The sequence below is a fragment of the Brachyhypopomus gauderio genome, chromosome 8 (genome assembly GCF_052324685.1).
Source record: "Brachyhypopomus gauderio isolate BG-103 chromosome 8, BGAUD_0.2, whole genome shotgun sequence".
NCBI lineage: Eukaryota > Metazoa > Chordata > Actinopteri > Gymnotiformes > Hypopomidae > Brachyhypopomus > Brachyhypopomus gauderio.
Window position 1 is genome coordinate 11,538,012 of NC_135218.1, and position 21,368 is coordinate 11,559,379.

The following is a 21,368-nucleotide window of genomic DNA, read 5'->3' on the forward strand; positions in this document are numbered from 1 at the left end:
GGCATTTAGTAGCAATTAGGCTGTAGGCATAAACACAAAAGGCATGGGCATTTAGTAGCAATTAGGCTGTAGGCATAAACACAAAAGGCATGGGCATTTAGTAGCAATTAGGCTGTAGGCATAAACACAAAAGGCATGGGCTTTTAGTAGCAATTAGGCTGTAGGCATAAACACAAAAGGCATGGGCATTTAGTAGCAATTAGGCTGTAGGCATAAACACAAAAGGCATGGGCATTTAGTAGCAATTAGGCTGTAGGCATAAACACAAAAGGCATGGGCATTTAGTAGCAATTAGGCTGTAGGCATAAACACAAAAGGCATGGGCATTTAGTAGCAATTAGGCTGTAGGCATAAACACAAAAGGCATGGGCATTTAGTAGCAATTAGGCTGTAGGCATAAACACAAAAGGCATGGGCATTTAGCAGCAATTAGGCTGTAGGCATAAACACAAAAGGCATGGGCATTTAGCAGCAATTAGGCTGTAGGCATAAACACAAAAGGCATGGGCTTTTAGCAATTAGGCTGTAGGCATAAACACAAAAGGCATGGGCTTTTAGCAATTAGGCTGTAGGCATAAACACAAAAGGCATGTGCTTTTAGCAATTAGGCTGTAGGCATAAACACAAAAGACATCACCCAAAAAGTCTGACTGTCATTTACATATCATTGGGCAGTTGGCTTAAGATATCATCAGGTATATCAGTGGGCTGATCAGCTTTAAGAAGTTTAATTGATATTACTGTGGATCCATTGCTGCAGATTACTGCAGTGTCATGTATTAATAGTTCTGCTGTTAGCCTGTTTGAATCCGGTAAATTTGATTGCATTGCAGGAGTAAGTACAGATCTAATGGTTGCGTCATTTAAGTAAAACGTGTGTTTTTGTTTTACCTTGTCCAAAATGGTTAATGTCCCATGAGCTTGAATGGACATCTTCGAAGTCTTGCAAAAAGCCTTGCATGAGTCACAACGGGTCATAAGTGTTTCAACATTAACTGAGTCCACAGTATGTCGATTCGGACAAACGTGTTTTATCTGAACATCCGCCATTAAAATTTCACCTTCTGTAGTGACTGTTTCAATTGCTGCAGGTTGTACCGATGGTCCTGCATGGTCCATTTGCTCTATTGTCGTTTCCTTTGTAGTGGAGAGCCCAGTTTTCCCCATGAAGACACGTACGGAGACATTCCTGAAGCAGTACCACTGCTGAGTCTGAATTGTGTGGTTGCCCCAAACTGTGAGTAACAGAGAAGCAGTTTTGTCAGACACTGCGTACGTGGCTTTGTTCATGTGGGCTCCATTTGTTGTTTGTGTTTGGTTGCGTTCCCTTTCTTCACTGACACAGACGGACACGTTAACCTAGAAGAAAAAGATGCAGAAGTTAAAATCAAGTGTGAAGCATGTTCATGTGAAATTAGAAAAGAAATTTGGAGCAAAAATTCACATGGAAATAGTTTCCAAGCAGAAAGACATGGTAAAATGCATGAATTTCAACATTTGAAGTGTTCCATCAGTACAATTTGGCTTTATAACATTAGTGAATCATAGTATGTTTAGATTCATTTACATTTGGTAGTGTCCCAACTTTGCATAGAGAACTAAACGGTTTTTATGTAGAATGGTATAATGGTGAACATGGAGTCACTTACTCTTTGATACTCCACAGGATTTTCAATGATGTCCTGTAGAGTTTTAGTGATGTCCTTGGTCCGTCTGTGTTCATCAAAGGTGAAATTCACCTGACGTAGGCAACTCAACCTGGATTTGTAGTTCACCAGTACATCATTGGCATGTTGATTTTGTCTTGAGGGACTTAATGCAATGTTTGCCAACATAACTGGACTTCTGAAAGACAAGTAAGTGCAATATGGTTGTACAATTTATCATCATGGTATCACAATTGTCAGTTTTAAGTCTATGCAAAGCCCAGGAATATGACTCATACCTGTCATGTTCAGCACGCTTGAAGAAGCTGTGTTGATGTGGTGCAAACACAACAACATGAGAGCTGCGGTCTGCCTCTTGGAGGACTGCAGTGAAGTACTGCTTGTTGGAGGAGACTGCTTGTTTGAGGTCAGAGACTTCATGTATATAGCCTTGAAGTTCCAGACTGCCAGTTTTCTGTGGTGATGCCATTTTTCTAAACAGAAAGATTACTTTTTCATGCATATAGTGGAGGAACAAAGATAGATCAAGAAAGCATGAGAGAAATTGGAAGGCAAAAGCTCTACTTACAGACAATGACCAAATAGGGGACTTCTGAAATGCAGGGCTTATAAACGCAGTCGAAAGGGGAAATTAACAAGACATGGCTGCAAGAGATAATGACGGAATTGGATAGTTTATTGTCCTTTATTCAGGTATTAATTTGCACTCGTTGGTGCAAATTGGCTGGTGAAATGTGTATCTGGAATGTGGATTTAGTATCTCAGGAACATGGTCACAAACAATAATAGTGCACTTCAATTGGATGTAGGCATATAGGCTAAAAGATGTAGTTTTAGATATAATGATTGAAATAGTGAATAAAGATGTAACCATTTGTCTGTTATGTATACTTTATTATTAATCAAAGGTGTTCCATTATTGTGAACTTGATGGCTGGTTGTTAAATTGAAAATAATATATAAAGGTAGAGAAAGTGCATGTTTATATAAGTCCATAGTATATTTAAGAGTACATGTAAATTTGAGAAATTTGCAGTGTAGTCAGGCTTCAGGTTTGTTTTAACATGCTTGGTAGTCTAAGCCACACACAGAAATTATAGTGGGCCTTCAGCAAAAAAATGCTCTTCATACGTGATAATGTCTTGAGGACTGAAACTTTTATTTTGAAATAAGCGGAAGTATTAGGTATCCTTTTCCTGTAAAACAGTTCTAGTCGCACACTCGATAAGGTAAGATGGATGTTTTATGCGCTACGATAATTGCATAGTTTGTTACTTTATTATGCATGTAGCGAAATGTAAAGAGTCATGGTGTTTATAAGATAAAGGAGTTAGTATTTGGTGTGTTGGTAATTGTATTTATATGGTTGTAGCCAGGGCTTAATTTGTAAATCAAACGATGCCGGAACGCATATTAACCTGAGCGAGGGGAGGGGGAGGGGGAGGGGGGGGGTTGTCGTTGGCGGACGTAAGTTGTTGAGCGGGGTTGGGTGGCGAACATAAAATGGACACAGATTGAGTGTTATATCGCAGGTGGTTGGCGCCAGAGCTAGCGAACTAGTAACTCACGTAATGCGTGAGAGTTGGCAGCCCTGCGGACAACATAAAAAGTTACCGGCTCGAGGCAGACTGGATCGAGGCACGCTTCAAAATTAAAGAGTTCCCGGATCCTGTTCCGGCAGGATCCGGCTCAAATTAAGCCCTGGTTGTAGCAGGCTAGTTGCTAAACTTGTAATAAGTTACATGTAGGGCACGAGCAATGGCGAGCGAGAACGTGTTGACCATGCATGGAGGGGTTTGCATGTTTTTATTTATTTTTGGCTAAATGTAAGTTGTCGTGAACTATATAAAACACTGTATTCAACATGTCTCATCAACGTGGCGTTTATAACGATTTGGAAAGCGAAAGTTTTTTGGCTTTGACACTTGCTAATGTAAGACGCATGCTGTATGTGCGAGGAAAGTTGAATAGTTTGTTACTTTATTATGCATGTAGTAAAATGTAAAGTCATAGAATTTAATGTAAAGGAGGTAGTGGTTGGTGTGTTGGTAATTGTTTTTATATGGTTGTAGCAGGCTAGTTGGTAAATTAGTAATATGTTACACGTAGGACACAATTAATGTATCGTGCATGTAGGTGCATGTTTTTATTTTCTTGGGATAAATGTTATATTAACATGTCTTGGCAATGTGGCGTTTAAAAGACAAGTAAAGCGAAAGTGTTTTGGTGGCTTTTGAAGCGGAGTTGTGGTAATACAGCGTTGGTTATTGTATACAGGGCTAAAAGGAATTGAAGATATTTGTTTGCTACTGTGTGTAGCTACATATATCAGTAGCGAACCATGACCAATTAAACCTGGGCCCGCTCCCATCTCTTCTCCCCCTCTCCTAATTAACTGCAGTAAAGAAAAAAATTGAGACGACAGCACAACTTTAGAAACGCAATAAACAATAATATCTGTACTAGATAACTTCTTAAGCAAAATAAGGTTCCACAGATCCGTGTTCCTCGGACGCGGAATATGTAAACGACGCGCACGAGGGCATCAATGGGATGTATCGAAACTAGCGGCGCCACAGCGGGCGGAAATGTTCATACAGTTAAGCCCACCCATTAAGACGGAAGATATGATTGGTCAATTTTGCTGTCATTTGAAACTGGTATTGCGCTGAATTATAACTGCCAGGCCCTCTGTAAACGAACAGCGGGCATCACAGTCCTGACAGGGGGAGACACAGGCTCACAGACTTCCACTTAACCCCTCACCTTCCAACACAGATTGAATAGACACGGTTGAATCATTTATTTGATTACATTTTTGTAATTGTTTAGATGTCGATTGTAAAACTGTGAGTAGATAAAATAAGATTGGATAAATTTTATATATATTTGTTTTAAGAATGTTTTAGGCCCTCTGAGAGGGCGTAGAGGGCCCTGACGGTTCCCCACTGATATATATATATATATCTCTATCCAGGCAAGAGGAGGTTTATGGATGCAGTGGTAGAGGATAGGAGAGTGGCTGGTATGTCCATGGAGGACACTCAGGACAGGCCCAGATGGAGAAGTTTGATCCGCTGTGGCGACCGCTAAACGGGAATAGCTGAAAGAAGAAGAGATGTATATGATATATAGATATATATATATATATACCTGTTGGTGCTTTTTGAACGGTGTGGTAATACAGCGCGGGGGGGGGGGGGGGGGGTTTGTGGGGAAAGTTGTTTTAAGTAGAGATTGAATGTTTGTGTGCTCTTGTGTATGTGTAATATGTTTGTGTGTGTATATATATATATATATATATATATATATATATATATATATATATATATATATATATATATATATATATATATATATATATTAATGTATATGTTGTGAAGCATTTGTGTTTTATTTGTTCCTTATTGTATTGTCTGTTTATATGCCTGAAGGTTGCAAACGTTACAAGTTGTGAACAAGTTACAACAAAAGGTAAGTTGTGTGGAGTCGTCCGGACTGTTGAAGTGTTTAGAGCAGGGGTGGGCAATTAATTTTTACAAGGGGCCACATGAGAAACCTGAATTGTGTCAGAGGGCCACACAAACGAAAATGACGTCATTATGGTGGCCCCGCCCACCTCGCACGAACTTCCGCAAACGGTGGAGGCGTTTATACTTCGTCACATTCTGTGTAGTGTTCTCCGAAACGATGTGTATAAAGAAACACCCCTCAAAAACAATGGAAGGAACATTTACCTGACCAATTTTAATGTTGCTTTTTGTTTCAGATTTGAAAAGTGCTGGAATTTAGGCTAAATACTTGAAAACGTTTGAAATTGTAACTACTTCGTTTCACAACAAATAGCCATCTGAATGAACAGTTCTCTTGTTTCTGGAACGGAAAACCCTGAGTTTTCGTTAGCTCTGAGTTTACTTACCCGGTTTCTTCACTGAATCCGCTTTCTGGTCAGCTATTTGTTGTGAATCGAAATACAGTTACAATTTCAAGCATTTTCAAGTACTTTAGCCAACATCCCAGCACTTTTCAAACCTGGAACACAATTCACAATTATAATTTGTCACGTAAATGTTCCGCCGTTCGCGGAGGTTTGTGCAAGGGGTCGCACAAGTCGCACGCTACGTTCATTCGCGAAAGTATAAATTTTGCCTTAACTTGTCGCTGATCACCTACAGTGTTTCTTGCACAGCTCACACACAAGCACGTACATCCACACGGAATTAACAAAAACGTAGCGCTTTCAAAATAAAAGTGTCACAGTTGTATTGCACGCACGACATAGATATGTTAAATTTATGATTGGCCTCTCGCGGGCCGGACAGGGACGCACAACAGGCCGGATGTGGCCCGTGGGCCGTGGTTTGCCCAGGTCTGGTTTAGAGCACAAAAGTAAGAAACAGTTTAACGGATGTTGGATACTATGTAATGGATGGCACCTCTGGTGACATGTGTTTTGCATAGTTTACTGAATAATGACTGCGAGGCCTGCAGTCTACAGTAATATGTTTAGTCCGAAAGAAGCAATGGGAGAGTAGTAAATTAATGTCGGAACGTGCATGTTACAGTTGCAAAGTTTTTAATAGGCTGATGCTAAGCACGGTATGGGAGATATTTAGGTCCACGGCTATGTGATTTATGTTGTACAAGTCAGTGTTTGTGGAAGGCATAGACGATAACATGGGATTGTAAGTGGACAAATGTGATCATGTATGTATTGGGAAAGAAATGTACATGAATAGGGTAAAGTGCTGAGACCCCATGCAGGTGATAAGTGCTAATGATGCGAGTCATTTGCAGTTGCTAAGATGCAAATTTTTAGCATAAAATAAGTGGTCTTAATGTACAGTATATGCAATGCAATAACTGAGTCGAATTAATGGGCCAGAAATAGCACATATATGGTCTAATATGTACTATATAAGTTATGTATATGATATGACTTGCATACTAGAATATTGTAGATGGCAACGTTGTTAGGATGCAGATTGGTGCTAGGTTGTGGAAGTTTGCATAGGGGATTAGTGTTAATGAGATGTGCATTTCCTGAAGGAAATTCTATAGGGCTTGAAGAGGTGTGCCCTACAGTGTAATGTGTGTAGAGTTTAGTTTGTGTGAAGCTGTGTATGGTAATATATGCGGTGTGTATGGTGTATATGTTGTATATGATGTGTGTATATGATGTGTGTAGTGCATGAAGGTGTATAGTGTGATGTGCATGAAAGTGCACTATATAATGTGTGTATGACAACACCTCCTTAGGTATGTATGTGTATGTATGGAGTGTGTATGAGAGAGATGTGTCTGTGTGGAGGTTGTGGAGTGTGTATGAGAGCTATGTCTGTGGAGTGGGTATGAGAAAGATGTATGTGAGAGGTGTGTGTGGTGTATATATATGTATGTCTGCTTGGTGTATGTGTGTTTGTGTGTGGAGCGGGTGAGAGTTTTATGTGTGTGTTTGTGTGGTGTATATGTGTGACTGTGTGGAGTGGGTATGGTAAAGATGTATGTATGTGTGTGTCTGTGTGATGTGTGTTTGAGAGATCTATGTACCTGCGTGAAGTTGGCCCTCCCTCAAACCCAAAATGCTGAAATAACACTGCAGTTTGTTTGTGCCCGTTTGTGCTGTAAATATTTTTGTTTGTGCTATTAAGGCTTTTGAGTAATTTAAAAATACATTTTCTGACCTGTGACGCCACGCAGCCCCCCCCCCCCCTCCACGTCCAAATTTCCCCAAAGTAGTCTCAATTGTTTTGCTATGTTTGTGCTCATTTGTGCCATCAAAATTAACGCTTCAATCACTTGCTTTGTAAAGTTACAGTCGTTTTATTTTTCACACACGTGATGTCACCAGCCCCACTCCACATCCAAATCACTCCAAACTGGTCTTATTCGTTTGTGTTACGTTTGTATGTATGTGGTTGTGTGTGTGTGAAGTGTCTGATATATGTGTGTGACTGTGTGGAGTGGGTATGAGAGATGTGTATGTATGTGTGTGAGAGGTTGTGGAAATTTGCATAGGGGATTAGTGTTAATTATTGAGGCAAGCACATATGTAATGCTTGTATGTAGGTGTCTGGTCATGTTGTGATGGTGTATGAAAATGAGTACAAATGCTGTATTTTTGCATGATAATGGTATTTATGTGTAACATGTTTTTAGATGTGCAATATGTGAAGTGACAATTATAGATGTGCAATATGTAAAATGTGTTGTGTGTAAATGTTTTTGCAGATGCCACGTACCAAGGCGTCACGCCGCTCAGCAGCTGCGAAGATACATTTTGCAAAGATGAGAGCTTCTGCGTGTCCAGCGGTCCAGGCAGAAGTGAGAGATAAATTCAGCACTCTTGTGTTCAGAGTCACATGCAGGATAATAGTCAGGGTGTCTGCATGTTTTGGAACAGGAAATGTGTGTGGAAATGTGTTGTAGCAGTTAGAGGTCAAATATTTTAAATTGTGTGTAGTTTGCAGTGACATGATTGTACGGTTTGTTCAGATGTTGTATAATGTAGTGTGTTGTCATGCTGAAGTGTGAGTAAATTAATGCACTTTGCTATTTTGATTCAATGAGCAGAGAGAAGTGTGAGACATACAGGAATCTCAGGATTCAGTAGTGTACTGCATGCTAGTAAGATCAAATCAGTATGTGTTATTTCAGTGAGTATTGAGTGCATTCTATGATTGATCTGTTATATGTAGAGTGTTTGTACGTAAATGAAAAGAATGCAAACAGCATGAAGGACTGTAGAATGTGTGTGTGTGTGTGTGTGTGTGTGTGTGTGTGTGTGTGTGTGTGTGTGTGTGTGTGTGTGTGTGTGTGTGTGTGTGTGTAAAGGCTTTACAGGTTTGTGTAGATTGAATGTATAAAAGGAAGCAAGTTCTCCTTTTAGTGTAATGTTAGGTTCATGCATGTAAAAGCTATAAAATGTTAAAATGTGTGTTTTCTTTTGTGTTTTTAGAAGTCACCTGCGGTGGACGCTGCATTAAGAGAGGAGATGGGCCCAGAGGTTGTGTCTTAAGGAATTCATTATGACTATGTTTAAATTATGTGTGCATTAATGAGTTATGTGTAAAATGTGTAGGTTAGGGGTTACTTAAATATAGGGTGTGAAAATGTGTTGGTGAACATGTAACTCATCTACATGGATTACGAGCCATCGGAAAAGTGCCACATTCATACACCTGCAGAAGATACAGCTTGAGGATGACTGCACATCACCGGAGTGTCACAGATGTGTCGACCTGGATGTTTATCCAGCAAAGTGAAGCTTCTGTTGATGGTGCTCCGATCTGTAGCCTAGCCAATAGTGAAATGGTGAATGTGTGTTATAGGGAGAATGTGCCGTCAATACTGTATATGTGGTTAATCAAACTAGTTACAATGAAAGCTATTGTATATGTTGTGTTTCAGGTGTGGTTTTAACTCCTTGATCTGAATCTTACAAAACCCATTACTTGTCTGTATTCTGCATAACAGGATTGCAGCACAAGTTTTAATGATTTCTTAGGTTTTTGGGTAGTGTAGCACCCCCAACAGGCCAATTTTAACCAAACTTGGCATACCTCACAAGGGCCTCAGTCTATAAAAGTCTTTCAAATCCGCATATAAGCTGTGAAAATGAAGTGTTAAGAGTAACAATAAAAGCTATAGATGTGATTGTAGATGTGTATATGCAGAGTACTGTACTGAGAGTTCTTTATGTATCACAGATTTCTGGAATGGTAGTCATTGAATTATGTGGTCTGTTGGCAGCAGGGCAGAAAGCAATTAACTGTAATTGTTTTTGTTGCAACTGAGAAAACTATACCTGTTACCACTGTTATGAAGAAGATAACTACTGCTGCTGCTTTCAGCATTGCTGCTACCAAAGGAAAGTTGAGTGATCTTCCAGCAACGTTTGGTTGCAGTGCGACGTTGCAGGCTGAAGTGCTGATATATTTGAATATTGCCATGGAAGACTACTCTTGTGTACAGTGGAATAACCAGCTATGTTATTGTTCAATAACAAACTGAGTTTTGCAGTTTTTTATATTGTCCTATGGAATTTATGTGTTGGTATATTAATTTTTTTCTATCTACCATAATATGGTTCTTCTTGATGTTGCTCGGATCATTAATGTTTAATGCTTGTTACAAGACTAATTTGTAATCATTAGAGTATTATAGCACATCACTATGAGTATGTTTTGACTAAAACAGTATGAGTTTGTTTTGTAGTTATACAATTATTTGTTTTGTTGTGTAGTGGTTTCAAATATATTTGTTATATTTATCATTTGTTGCATATGTACACTTGCATTGCGTCATATGGAATTTATTTGCATTGATAAAGCTTGGCAGTTTTATTTGAATATCTCTTCCTTCCATTTATAGTGCTCATAATATGGTTGCTGTTGGTGTAGCTCAGATGCTTAGGATTACCATTTCTTAATTGTTATAAGGACAGAAATGTTATAAGATTGTACACTTGTATTTGGTTACTGTTCTGTAATAGTTTAAAATATGTTGATGTGTAATTTAAATCTGTTGCAAACCAACACTTGCACATCATAAGGAATTTATGTATTGGTAAAACTTACCTATTCTAACTGAATTTCTCTTTCCTCTCTTTTTGTGTCTCTATTTTTCAATAGGTACCTGCTGTACCTGTTGGAAGTCAGAGCTCGTCTCCAGAGGTTGTGCTACCTCTTTCAAAAAAAGCAATTGGCTATCCTGCACACATCGTTGTGCAGGATTTGTATATACCTGGCATTGAAAAATCTTTGACTTGTTCTATACCTGGCATTGAAAAAACATTAACTTCTCCTACCCATACCATTTCTGAAGCAATGATCTCTCCCACGGCTACCCTTTCTAAACCAATGCTTTCGCAAACGCCTGCTCCATTGCGTTGTGATACGAATGTTGCTGTTCGAGATCCTGTGATGCAAGCTTTGAGAGGCTCATTTCATCAAGGACATCCCATGTTTGGCGTTAATGCTAATAAGCAGTGCGTGGCAAATAGTGTAACTGCAATACTGATGTCTAAAATAAAAAATGTATTGACCTGGACTACGGCTGACTTGGATCACGTTTTATTAAACGGAGACGAATTGTACAGCTCTATTAAAGGTGGCGGCAGAATTCACGACCCTTCTGGCTATCTGTTTGTTGGAGATTTGCCTACTACGCATACACTACAGCAAAACAGGTTTGAATTAATCTATAGTGATGTCATGTTTGTAGGTCTGTTTGGTGTCCATGATTATGGTGAAATGCAAAATGTTTACATGTCATATGATGAAGCATTAGAAAGAGTGTTTTCACAGTTTGACGCTTGTTTATTCACCGTTAAATTGAATACCTGCGCTATCGTTAAACAGGGCTCATGCTATGTGCTAATCGACTCGCACGCACGTAACTCGCATGGTCAGCAGATAAAGTCTGGTACAAGTTTAGTAGCGTATCATGTCACTATGGAGTCCCTACTGAACCACGTCAAGGTCCTGGGTTTGTCATTGAATGCAGACAAAATGCCATTTGAAATCACAGGTGTTACCGCGACTGTAAGAATCGTCATGCCGGAAACCTTTGAAGGTGACCGTTTATCAGTAATGGACAGTACGGAAATCGAAACTACAATGTACACAGATGATTCTGCGTGCAGCAGTGTAAAAGCTAGCTCCCATTTGCTATATAGCGATGCAATAAAACACAAACGCGTGACTGATGGCGAGAATGTTTCAGCTGATCAACGGGCTAAACGAGTGAGAACCAGTGGAAATGAACTTTGCGAAGATGTTGTCTTGGTTACTGAGACGCAAGCCGACAACTTTAAATTCAGTCCTTTAACAACACAGCAGCAGAAAACTATGTGCTTAAAACTGAATATTGTTTACATTGACCATAATCGCGCAGAGTTGCATACTCCCGCTATAATGGGCGCACCTTGCAAAACACAGACGATTACTGGTGATGGTAATTGCTTTTTCCGATCGTTGGCTTTTGCAATCAGTGGAAGTGAAAAAGAGCACAGGAAGATCCGATGTGCTACTGTTAAACACATAGAGAAAAATGAAGCACGTTATGTTAACTATCTCAGAGAAGGTTACTCCTGTGTGTCACAGTATATTTCTAAAACAAGAATGAAGTACGTCGGTACTTGGGCCACGGAGATGGAAATTCAAGCTGCAGCTGACCTAGTTGGTCTACATATTTATACACACTGTCAAACCAGATGGCTGAAATACTCTGCATGTCGTCCTTTCACTGGCCGGTGTAATGAAACAACAGGAATTTATCTGAAACACTGTAATAACTCACATTATGAGGTGGTGACCTGTGTCAGAACAAGCGAAACTGTGTGTACTGAGCTGTGTTTGTGGAACTATGGAAGTACATCCTTTGCAGCTTCAAATCGTCGCATATGTGACAGAAAGAAAAGAGAGTATGATACCAATGAAGAATACAGACAGGCAAAAGTCCAGAAATGTACGCAAAGGTATCATGATGATGAGCATTTCAGAAACTGCATGAAAAAACGAGGAGTTGATACATACAATACCAATGAGCAATATAAACGGAAAAAAATAATGCAAAGTCTACACAAATATTTAGACAATGTGGACCACAGGGAGCACATTAAAAAATTAAGTATCGAAAAATATAAGACTGACGAGAAACACAGGGAGAATGTGAAGTTGTACAGTGTGGAAAAATACAAGACAGACCAGGAACACAGAGACAATGTGAAGTCATTAAGTGTTGAAAAATACAAGACAGACCAGGAACACAGAGACAATGTGAAGTCATTAAGTGTTGAAAAATACAAGACAGACCAGGAACACAGAGACAATGTGAAGTCATTAAGTGTTGAAAAATACAAGACAGACCAGGAACACAGAGACAATGTGAAGTCATTAAGTGTTGAAAAATACAAGACAGACCAGGAACACAGAGACAATGTGAAGTCATTAAGTGTTGAAAAATACAAGACAGACCAGGAACACAGAGACAATGTGAAGTCATTAAGTGTTGAAAAATACAAGACAGACCAGGAACACAGAGACAATGTGAAGTCATTAAGTGTTGAAAAATACAAGACAGACCAGGAACACAGAGACAATGTGAAGTCATTAAGTGTTGAAAAATACAAGACAGACCAGGAACACAGAGACAATGTGAAGTCATTAAGTGTTGAAAAATACAAGACAGACCAGGAACACAGAGACAATGTGAAGTCATTAAGTGTTGAAAAATACAAGACAGACCAGGAACACAGAGACAATGTGAAGTCATTAAGTGTTAAAAAATACAAGACAGACCAGGAACACAGAGACAATGTGAAGTCATTAAGTGTTAAAAAATACAAGACAGACCAGGAACACAGAGACAATGTGAAGAGATTAAGTGTTCAGAAATACAGCACAGATGAAAAGCATAAAGAACATGTAAAGCAAATGAGTGTTGATAGATACAAAACAGATCTCCATCATGTGAACAGGTTAAAATTACAAAATACAGAAAGAAGAAACACACAAAAAGACAACAGGAAAGACATGTCCTATGTACTTGAACAGTTCAGAGATAAAATAGCCACGGGTCCTGTACATGTGTGTGCAGTTTGCCATCGAGCTCTGTTCAAGCACCAAGTAGTGAAATGCAGAAAACCAGAATATTTGAAAAAAGCTGCAACAGTTGCATTATTAGCAGAAAAATGTATTACAGAAAATTATCTACATAAATGCAATGTAAGCTGCACTGCACACTGCCCTGATAAAGCTGGTCCTGCAGGTTGTCTGTGGATTTGCTATACATGCCATAGAAAGATTTGTAATGGGAAAATGCCAGAAGAGAGCATTGCCAATAATCTTTCACTGGAACCAATTCCTCCTGAATTGCAGATGCTAAATTCATTAGAACAGCATTTGATTGCGATGCATATACCATTTATGAGAATTGTCTCATTGCCAAAAGGAGGACAAAATGGGGTCCATGGACCAGTCACTTGTGTTCCATCAAACATGACAAATGTAGTAGATGTTTTACCAAGATCCGAAAATATTGATCAGATGATTCGTGTGAAATTGAAGAGAAAACTCACATACAAAGGGCATTATAAATATGAATTTGTTTGTCCAGACAAAATTCAATCTTCATTGATGTATCTACAAAAGCATAACAAATTCTACAGTAATATCCAGTTTAATAATGATTGGATTAATCCACTGAGTAAAACTGCAGAAGCAGAGGATAATGATGCATATGACCAATGTGTTACTGAGGAAAAACATGATGATGGTGATTCTGAAAATGACAACATTGATGAAACTCTTCATGACAGACAACAGCATGGTATGTTCATGGATACGTGTTTACAACCAGTTGATGTAGCACAGGAGATTCTGGATCAGCACTTTGATGGAATAATGTCTGTAGCACCTGCAGAAGGAAACAACCCAGTGAGGCTATTAACTGATCAGTCTAATGAAGCCAAATGCTTTCCAGTTCTTTTCCCAAAAGGCACAGGCACTTTTCATGACAACAGACCTGAAAGATTGACATTGTCTAGATATTTAAATACAAGAATCCTTAATGCAGATGGTAGATTTGCAAAGAACTTGGACTATATCTTTTATGGGCAATATTTGTCGGAGGTAAATCAGGTTGTATCAAATGTGTCAATTGCTTTAAGAAAAGGACACTGTGCACACAAAACTGACATAACTTCTGAAATGTTAGTAAACAAAGACTCCCTACAAAGGATTTTGAATCATGATGAAGGCTATAAATTCCTGAAACCCATTAGAGGTACTCCTGTATTTTGGCAAAGTGTTCAGAAAGATCTGTTTGCAATGGTCAGACAACTGGGTATCCCTACATGGTTTTGCTCATTTTCCTCTGCTGACTTGCGATGGCCAGAACTAATGGAAACAATCCTCACACAAGAAGGTAAACATGTATCACCAGATGACCTTGACTGGTCAGAGAGATGTGATCTGTTGAAAAGGAACCCTGTGACAGCTGCCAGAATGTTTGACCACCGATTCCGTTGTTTTCTGAAAGATGTCATCATGTCTGAAGCACAACCAATTGGAAAAATAGCCGATTACTTCTACAGAATTGAATTTCAACAACGTGGTTCACCTCACAGTCACTGCTTGTTCTGGGTTAAGGATGCTCCTCAGATAGACAAAGATGATGACGATAAAGTTGTAGCATTCATTGATCACTATGTCACATGTGAAATGCCATCAGCTGATGACACAGAAATGAATGAAATTGTGTCAAGTGTACAACAACACAGCAAAAAACACTCAAAAACATGCAAAAAAAAGGGCACTACATGCAGATTCAACTTCCCCCGTCCTCCAAGTAGCAGAACATTTTTGACACGAGGTAAGACTGACAACGAAAAAAATGTTGATGATGACAAATGTGGAGAACAAAGCATTTCAGCAAATAACAATCAAAGCAGGCCTAATATGGAGCACGATTTAGCAGATTCCATATTGAAAAATGTACGGACAACTTTATTGAATACTGAGGTCAACTTTGAATCAGCAGATGACTTATTTGCTTCACTAGGCATAAATCAGGAAACTTTTGAAGCAGCATACCAAACAATTAGCAAAAAAAACAGTGTTGTGTTGAAGAGAAAACCATGTGATGCGTGGGTCAATCAGTACAACAGACATCTCTTAAACGCATGGAATGCTAACATGGACATACAGTTTGTGATTGATGCATATTCCTGTATTGTATACATCATCTCATACATATCTAAAGCTGAGAGAGAGATGGGATTGTTATTGTCACATGCTCAAAAAGAAGCTGCACAGCAAGGCAATCTTGATGCTAAACAAGCTTTACGCAAACTTGGCAGTGTTTTCCTTCATAATCGTGAAGTTTCTGCTCAGGAGAGCGTATATCGTCTTTCTAATATGAAGCTGAAAGAGGCCTCCCGCAAAGTACAGTTTGTGCCAACCTGTGATGCAATCAGAATGAGTCTTCCACTCAATGTTATACAGAGGAAAGCAGAATGTCTTGATGAAGACAGTGAGAATATCTGGATGAACAGTATAACTGACAGATATAAGGGGAGACCTAAAACCAAGGATTTTGAAGAAATGTGTTTGGCTACTTTTGCATCAGAGTATAGAGTATTGTCAAAGTCTGAAATGTCATCCCCAAACATTGTCAAATTAGACAGAAGTCTAGGCTTTGTTAAGAAAAGGTCACGAACTGAGCCTGCTGTTATTCGATATGCTCGTTTCTCACCAACCAAAAATCCTGCAAAATATTATGAAAGCATTTTGGAACTGTTTCTTCCTCATTACTCGATCAGTCAACTGAAGCCACCAACTTTCCAGACACACCAAGAGTTCTATGAAGGTGGGTTTGTGAAATACTCAGACAATGAACTGGTTTCAGTAAAACTCATAGTGGACACAAACATGTCAAAGTTTGAAAAAGAGGCTGATTCTATAGACCAAGCTCAAGAAGACCTAGAGGTACATGGTCCAATGGAAGATGCATGGGCACAAATTTGTCCTGAGACAGAACAAGAACGCTTAGAATGTCTTGAAAATAAATATAATGACAATACAAACATGAATGAAAACAGTGATGTTATACCAGATCTACTCCCCAAACAAATCTTCTCATTAGACAACAATACACATACTATTCCAAAGGATACAGCAATGGCTTTACTTCGTTCACTGAATGCAAAGCAGTCTCAGATATTTTATCAGATTCGTCACTGGTGTTTACAAAAGGTGCGTGGAGAACATCCAGACCCTTTCCATGTGTTTATATCAGGCCCTGGAGGTGTTGGAAAATCTGTCCTGATCAAAGCTATTCATTATGAGGCATGTCGCATCTTGTCTCGTTTATCACAAAATCCTGATGAGACACGTGTGTTATTAACAGCACCAACTGGTGTAAGTGCATATAACATTGATGCTGCCACAATACACACTTCTTTGTCCATTGGAACAGATACTAAGCTGCCTTATCAGCCACTGGGTGATGAGAAAATAAATGCACTGAGAACTAAACTGGGAAATCTAGATATATTAATCATTGATGAAATTTCAATGGTTGATCATAAACTCCTTGCATATATTCATGGCAGACTGAGACAAATCAAGCAGTGTGGAGATTACTCAGCTTTTGGAAAGGTTTCAATTATTGCAGTGGGTGACTTCTATCAGCTCAGTCCAGTGATGGGTAAACCTTTGTACAGTGAACCTGTGGGTGTAAATCTATGGCAGAATCATTTTGCTTTGGTGGAACTCACTGACATCATGAGACAAAAAGATGAGGCATTTGCACAATTACTGAATCGGCTAAGGAAAAGGCAAAAATGTGATCCATTGCTGACTACAGATATTACTATGCTCAAACAGTGTGAAACAGGTGAAGGAGAATGTACTACAAATCTGCATATTTATGCAACAAATGAGGAAGTTGATGACCACAACAGACGTATGCTGCACCTAATATGCTCTGAAACGACAGTCATTCAAGCGCAAGATTATGACAGAATCCCCAAAACTGGACGCTTTCAAAGAGTAAAGGGCCACCATGGCAATATGTGTAACACATGTCTTTCACGATCACTTCACATTGGTATCAATGCACGGGTCATGCTTCTTAAAAACATTGATGTTTCAGATGGCCTTGTAAATGGTGCTTTTGGTACAGTTAATGCAATACATTTCAATGCAGGTGAAGATTTCCCTCCAAAAATATATGTGACCTTTGACAATGAAATAACTGGTACAGCGGTAAGAGCCAAAAGTCAATGCTTACAACCTGACCTGCAAAAGGCAACACCAATTGAACCAGATGAAGAGAGAGTGACTAAGAGTGGTGGCATACGACGTCAGTTCCCCCTGAAATTAGCTTGGGCTTGCACTATCCACAAAGTACAAGGTCTAACTGTGGACAAAGCGGTTGTGTCACTCAAAAAGATATTTGCACCTGGACAAGCATATGTGGCCTTAAGTCGTGTTACGTCTCTTCAAGGTCTCATAATACAGGATTTCAAAGAAAGTGTTATATATGCCAAATCAGACATTGAAAGTTTCATGCAAACCATGCCTGCATTTATTCAGCCAGTACAAGAAACACAGCTGTCTCCTTCATTGTGTAAAATACTTCTGCACAATGTCCAAGGACTGTCATGTCACCTACAAGACCTACAACAGGACAAAAGGTATATGGATGCTGACATCATTTGTATGACAGAAACTTGGGTACAGTCACGGCATAACTCAGATGTACAAATAAGTGGATTCTCTTTCTATAACCAACCTAGATGTCTTGCGTATGACACAACTGATGCCGTGTTTGCTAAGCTCAAGGACAAACAACATGGAGGTGTTGGCATGTATTATAAACCACAGACCAACTGTACTATTGTTGATTTACCATGTATGAATCTGGAGTGCATGCAGTTTATTCTTCCTCATCTCAATGCAACAGCTGCAATTGTGTATCGCCCATCTTCATACGCTCTGACAGTATTTCTCAACAAGCTGAGCAGTTTGATCAGGCACATGGACAGTTTCCCAGAAGGTAAAATTATTATGGGAGATTTCAATGTAAATCTTTTTGTAACAAACTCAGTGTGTGAAGTGATGCAACATTATGGCTTTACTCAAGTAGTGAAAGATGCAACAACAGAAAATGGGACCTTAATAGATCATGTGTATGTTAAAGACCTTGACATTGACAAAATATGTATTTCTGTTATGCCTACATACTTCAGCTGTCATGAATGTGTTGTACTCTATTGGTAGTTTTCACACTCTGGCATTCACACAAGGTTTGTATATACTGTGACATTACTATATCAGTTCATTATGATCGTTAAATCCTCATGGTCTGCATTATTTTTGTCAGGGCTGGGTCCAGGACCATCCCTCCTGTCGTCACTGGAGGGAATCCACGAGCTAATACTCATGGTAGACGCAATCAGCAGTGAGGACCTGCAGCTGTGCATTCTCCTATTTAACTGGAACGGTTACAGTGCCTCACTGCTGAGTTGTTTGTTGCCTCTCGCTCTTGCAGCCAGCCTGTGTCCTGGCTACTGAGCATTCGTTTGTTTTACTCTCTCTCAACTGTTTTTTCGAGGTCTCTTCTCCTGCACCCTTACCATCCTTTCTCAAGTGTTCCCCCAAGCTGTTTTTTCACTATTTTTAAATTTTTTGTTCTTCTGTTTGCTGCCAGCTCCTGTTTTGTTTTATTTTGTTTGTTTGTGCTCCCCTTTTATCACGACACGTTGAGTGGTTTTCCTCCATGTGCTTTTGTTTTCAGCCAGCTCCCTTCCCTGGTTTATATTTATGTTGTTCGTTTGTGCTCCCTTTTTGATCACGACACGTTGAGTGGTTTTCCTCCGTGTGCTTTTGTTTTCAGTCAGCTCCCTTCCCTGGTTTATATTTATTTTGTTCATTTATGCTCCCTTTTTGATCACGACACATTGAGTGGTTTTCCTCCGTGTGCTTTTGTTTTCATTCTAGTCGGTTTCTCTAGCTTATATTTTCTTTGTTCGTTTGCACTCCCTTTTGACAGAGTTTTTGTCTCCTCCGTTTTTGTTGTTTTCACTTATCTGGTCTTACGTCGAGGTTGTTCCGTATTCTTTTCTGATATACTCAGCTTTCCTTTTCCGCGTTTCCCGCTTAGTAGGGGAGGTCTCAGTTTGTCATTCTTTCTTTTGGGTTTTGCCCCTGGGTTCATCTTGTACAAAAGCCCCGCGAGTCCCCTGTACAACATTGCACAACTCGGGCTGCAGCGACTGTCCACAACTGTTCACAGTAAGTATATGATTACCTGAATGAGTACAGTAAATATCAATGCATGTTACTGACTTATTCCAGTTATTATTACTGATTCTCACTTCTTTTGAATACTCTTTCCCACAGATCAAACATGTTCTGGGCACAACATAATCAAGATGTCTCCATAATTAATCAACATTCAACCACTGGAGCTGCAGTGACTGTCCACAACTGTTCACAGTAAGTATATGATTACCTGAATGAGTACAGTAAATATCAATGCATGTTACTGACTTATTGCAGTTATTACTGATTCTCATATATTTTTAATACTCTTTCCCACAGATCAAACATGTTCTGGGCACAACATAATCAAGAAGTCTCCATAAGTAATCAACATTCAACCAATTGAGCTGCAGTGACTGTCCACAACTATTCAAAGTAGGTAAATCTACCTGAATAAGAACCATACATATAAATGCATGTAACTCACTTATTGCACTGATACTGATTCTCAGGTTCTTTTGTGCAATTTTCTACAGACAAAACATTTCCTGTGGAAGACATGATGTCTCCCTTGACAGTACTACGCAGACACTGCCTTCTGCATTCACGTGGACTTTCTTTCATTGGTAGACACTATGAAGAACTACAAGACTCACACTATGCTTAAAAATACTGCAATTAATGGACAACCTGTGACACAGATGGACTACTGGTGTCTAGTCATCTTCTCATACCACATACAGAAGCACTATCAGAACACCTCATAATATATGACTTCTCAGCAGTACGACAGCTAAGTAGATGACTATGCGTGTTGTAATCATAATTATCAGTTATTTCTTGTAGGGCTATATTGTTCATCTTGCTGTGTACATCTTTCACACAGTTGTTATTGATTGTCAGTTGTTTATCTTTGTAAATAAAAACAAACCCATAACTCATCATTTAATTTTTAATAAAAATATTTGCAAATCATCTGCTCTTTTACATTCTGACATTCACTCAGTTTACATTCAGACATTCACTCATATATGAACAACTTGGCCTGTAACTGCCCGTTTGTGTGTGTGAGTGTGTTTGTGAAATGTTTGGTGTGAATATGTGAAAGCGTTCATGAGATACTGCTATATATGTTTACATAGGTAGGCATGTGTATATGTGAGTGCATGTATAATGGGCAGTGTCAGCTGTCACAGTGAACTCATGTCTGACATGACAGTCTATGTGCTCAATCTATGTCTGAGATACATTTAAGTAAACATGTGTGAGTGCATGTGTGACAGTCAGTGGCATGCACAGACATCTTTAGCGCACGTGGAACAATTCATTATAAAAAAAATTACAAGCCCATGTTGAATGAAATTTGACTTTTATTAGTAACATTCTCTAAACGTGAGTTTTCAATGGAAAAAGTCACACCGCCAACTGATAAAATCCATATCCAAAATTAACTATATACAGTCATTAAGTCCTTCAGTTAACTTCTGTTTACCCTCCACTGACTGCAGGCATTGTTGCATATATTTTGCAATTAGTAAATCAATATAGGCCTACAATTAAGACAGTAAAAAGACCAAAAAGTAGGAGAAGGAGTTATAGGCTACTGAGTGTTGTCATTACACGAATGCAGATGGGCATTTTTCACAGGTAATGGGGAACTTCCCGTTTCTTCTTTCACAAATGAATGTGTTAATTTATGTTGCCTAACAAAACCTATACAACAGAAAACGTTCAGCTTAACACATAGATTTGCAAACTCTACCTTAATTATTTGTATGTCGTCATCCTCACGTTATCTATCATTGATTTGGGCTAGAGCGACTAGTTTATCAGGTGACCATAGGCTAAAAACTGCTAAAGCAGAGTTGGTGGTGCTTTAGCACCACCTGAGGTCTATGTGTGCACGCCACTGGTGACAGTGCATGTA

General features: G+C 39.1%; 1 protein-coding gene across 5 annotated transcripts; it reads left to right on the forward strand.

Moving 5' to 3' along the window:
• The first annotated feature begins 2,830 nt into the window (after window positions 1-2,830).
• Window positions 2,831-19,876, forward strand: LOC143521483 (uncharacterized). 5 transcript variants are annotated; one of them, XM_077014394.1, is made up of 8 exons: window positions 2,831-2,896; window positions 5,102-5,141; window positions 7,899-7,991; window positions 8,626-8,673; window positions 10,301-10,857; window positions 19,407-19,471; window positions 19,580-19,675; window positions 19,781-19,876. In XM_077014394.1, the coding sequence occupies exons 3-7, from the start codon at window positions 7,899-7,901 to the stop codon at window positions 19,621-19,623; spliced, it is 807 nt and encodes a 268-aa protein (XP_076870509.1). In that variant the 5' UTR covers window positions 2,831-2,896; window positions 5,102-5,141; the 3' UTR covers window positions 19,624-19,675; window positions 19,781-19,876. The 5 variants fall into 5 exon arrangements, with proteins under 5 accessions (XP_076870509.1, XP_076870507.1, XP_076870510.1 ...); XM_077014392.1 differs by lacking the exon at window positions 2,831-2,896 and adding an exon at window positions 3,139-3,493; XM_077014391.1 differs by lacking the exon at window positions 2,831-2,896 and adding an exon at window positions 3,607-4,266.
• The last annotated feature ends 1,492 nt before the right edge of the window (window positions 19,877-21,368 follow it).

Coding starts and splice junctions, on each gene's coding strand:
- LOC143521483 (XM_077014390.1), top strand. CDS start 10,883: ATGTTTGTAGGTCTGTTTGGTGTCCATGATTATGGTGAAATGCAAAAT.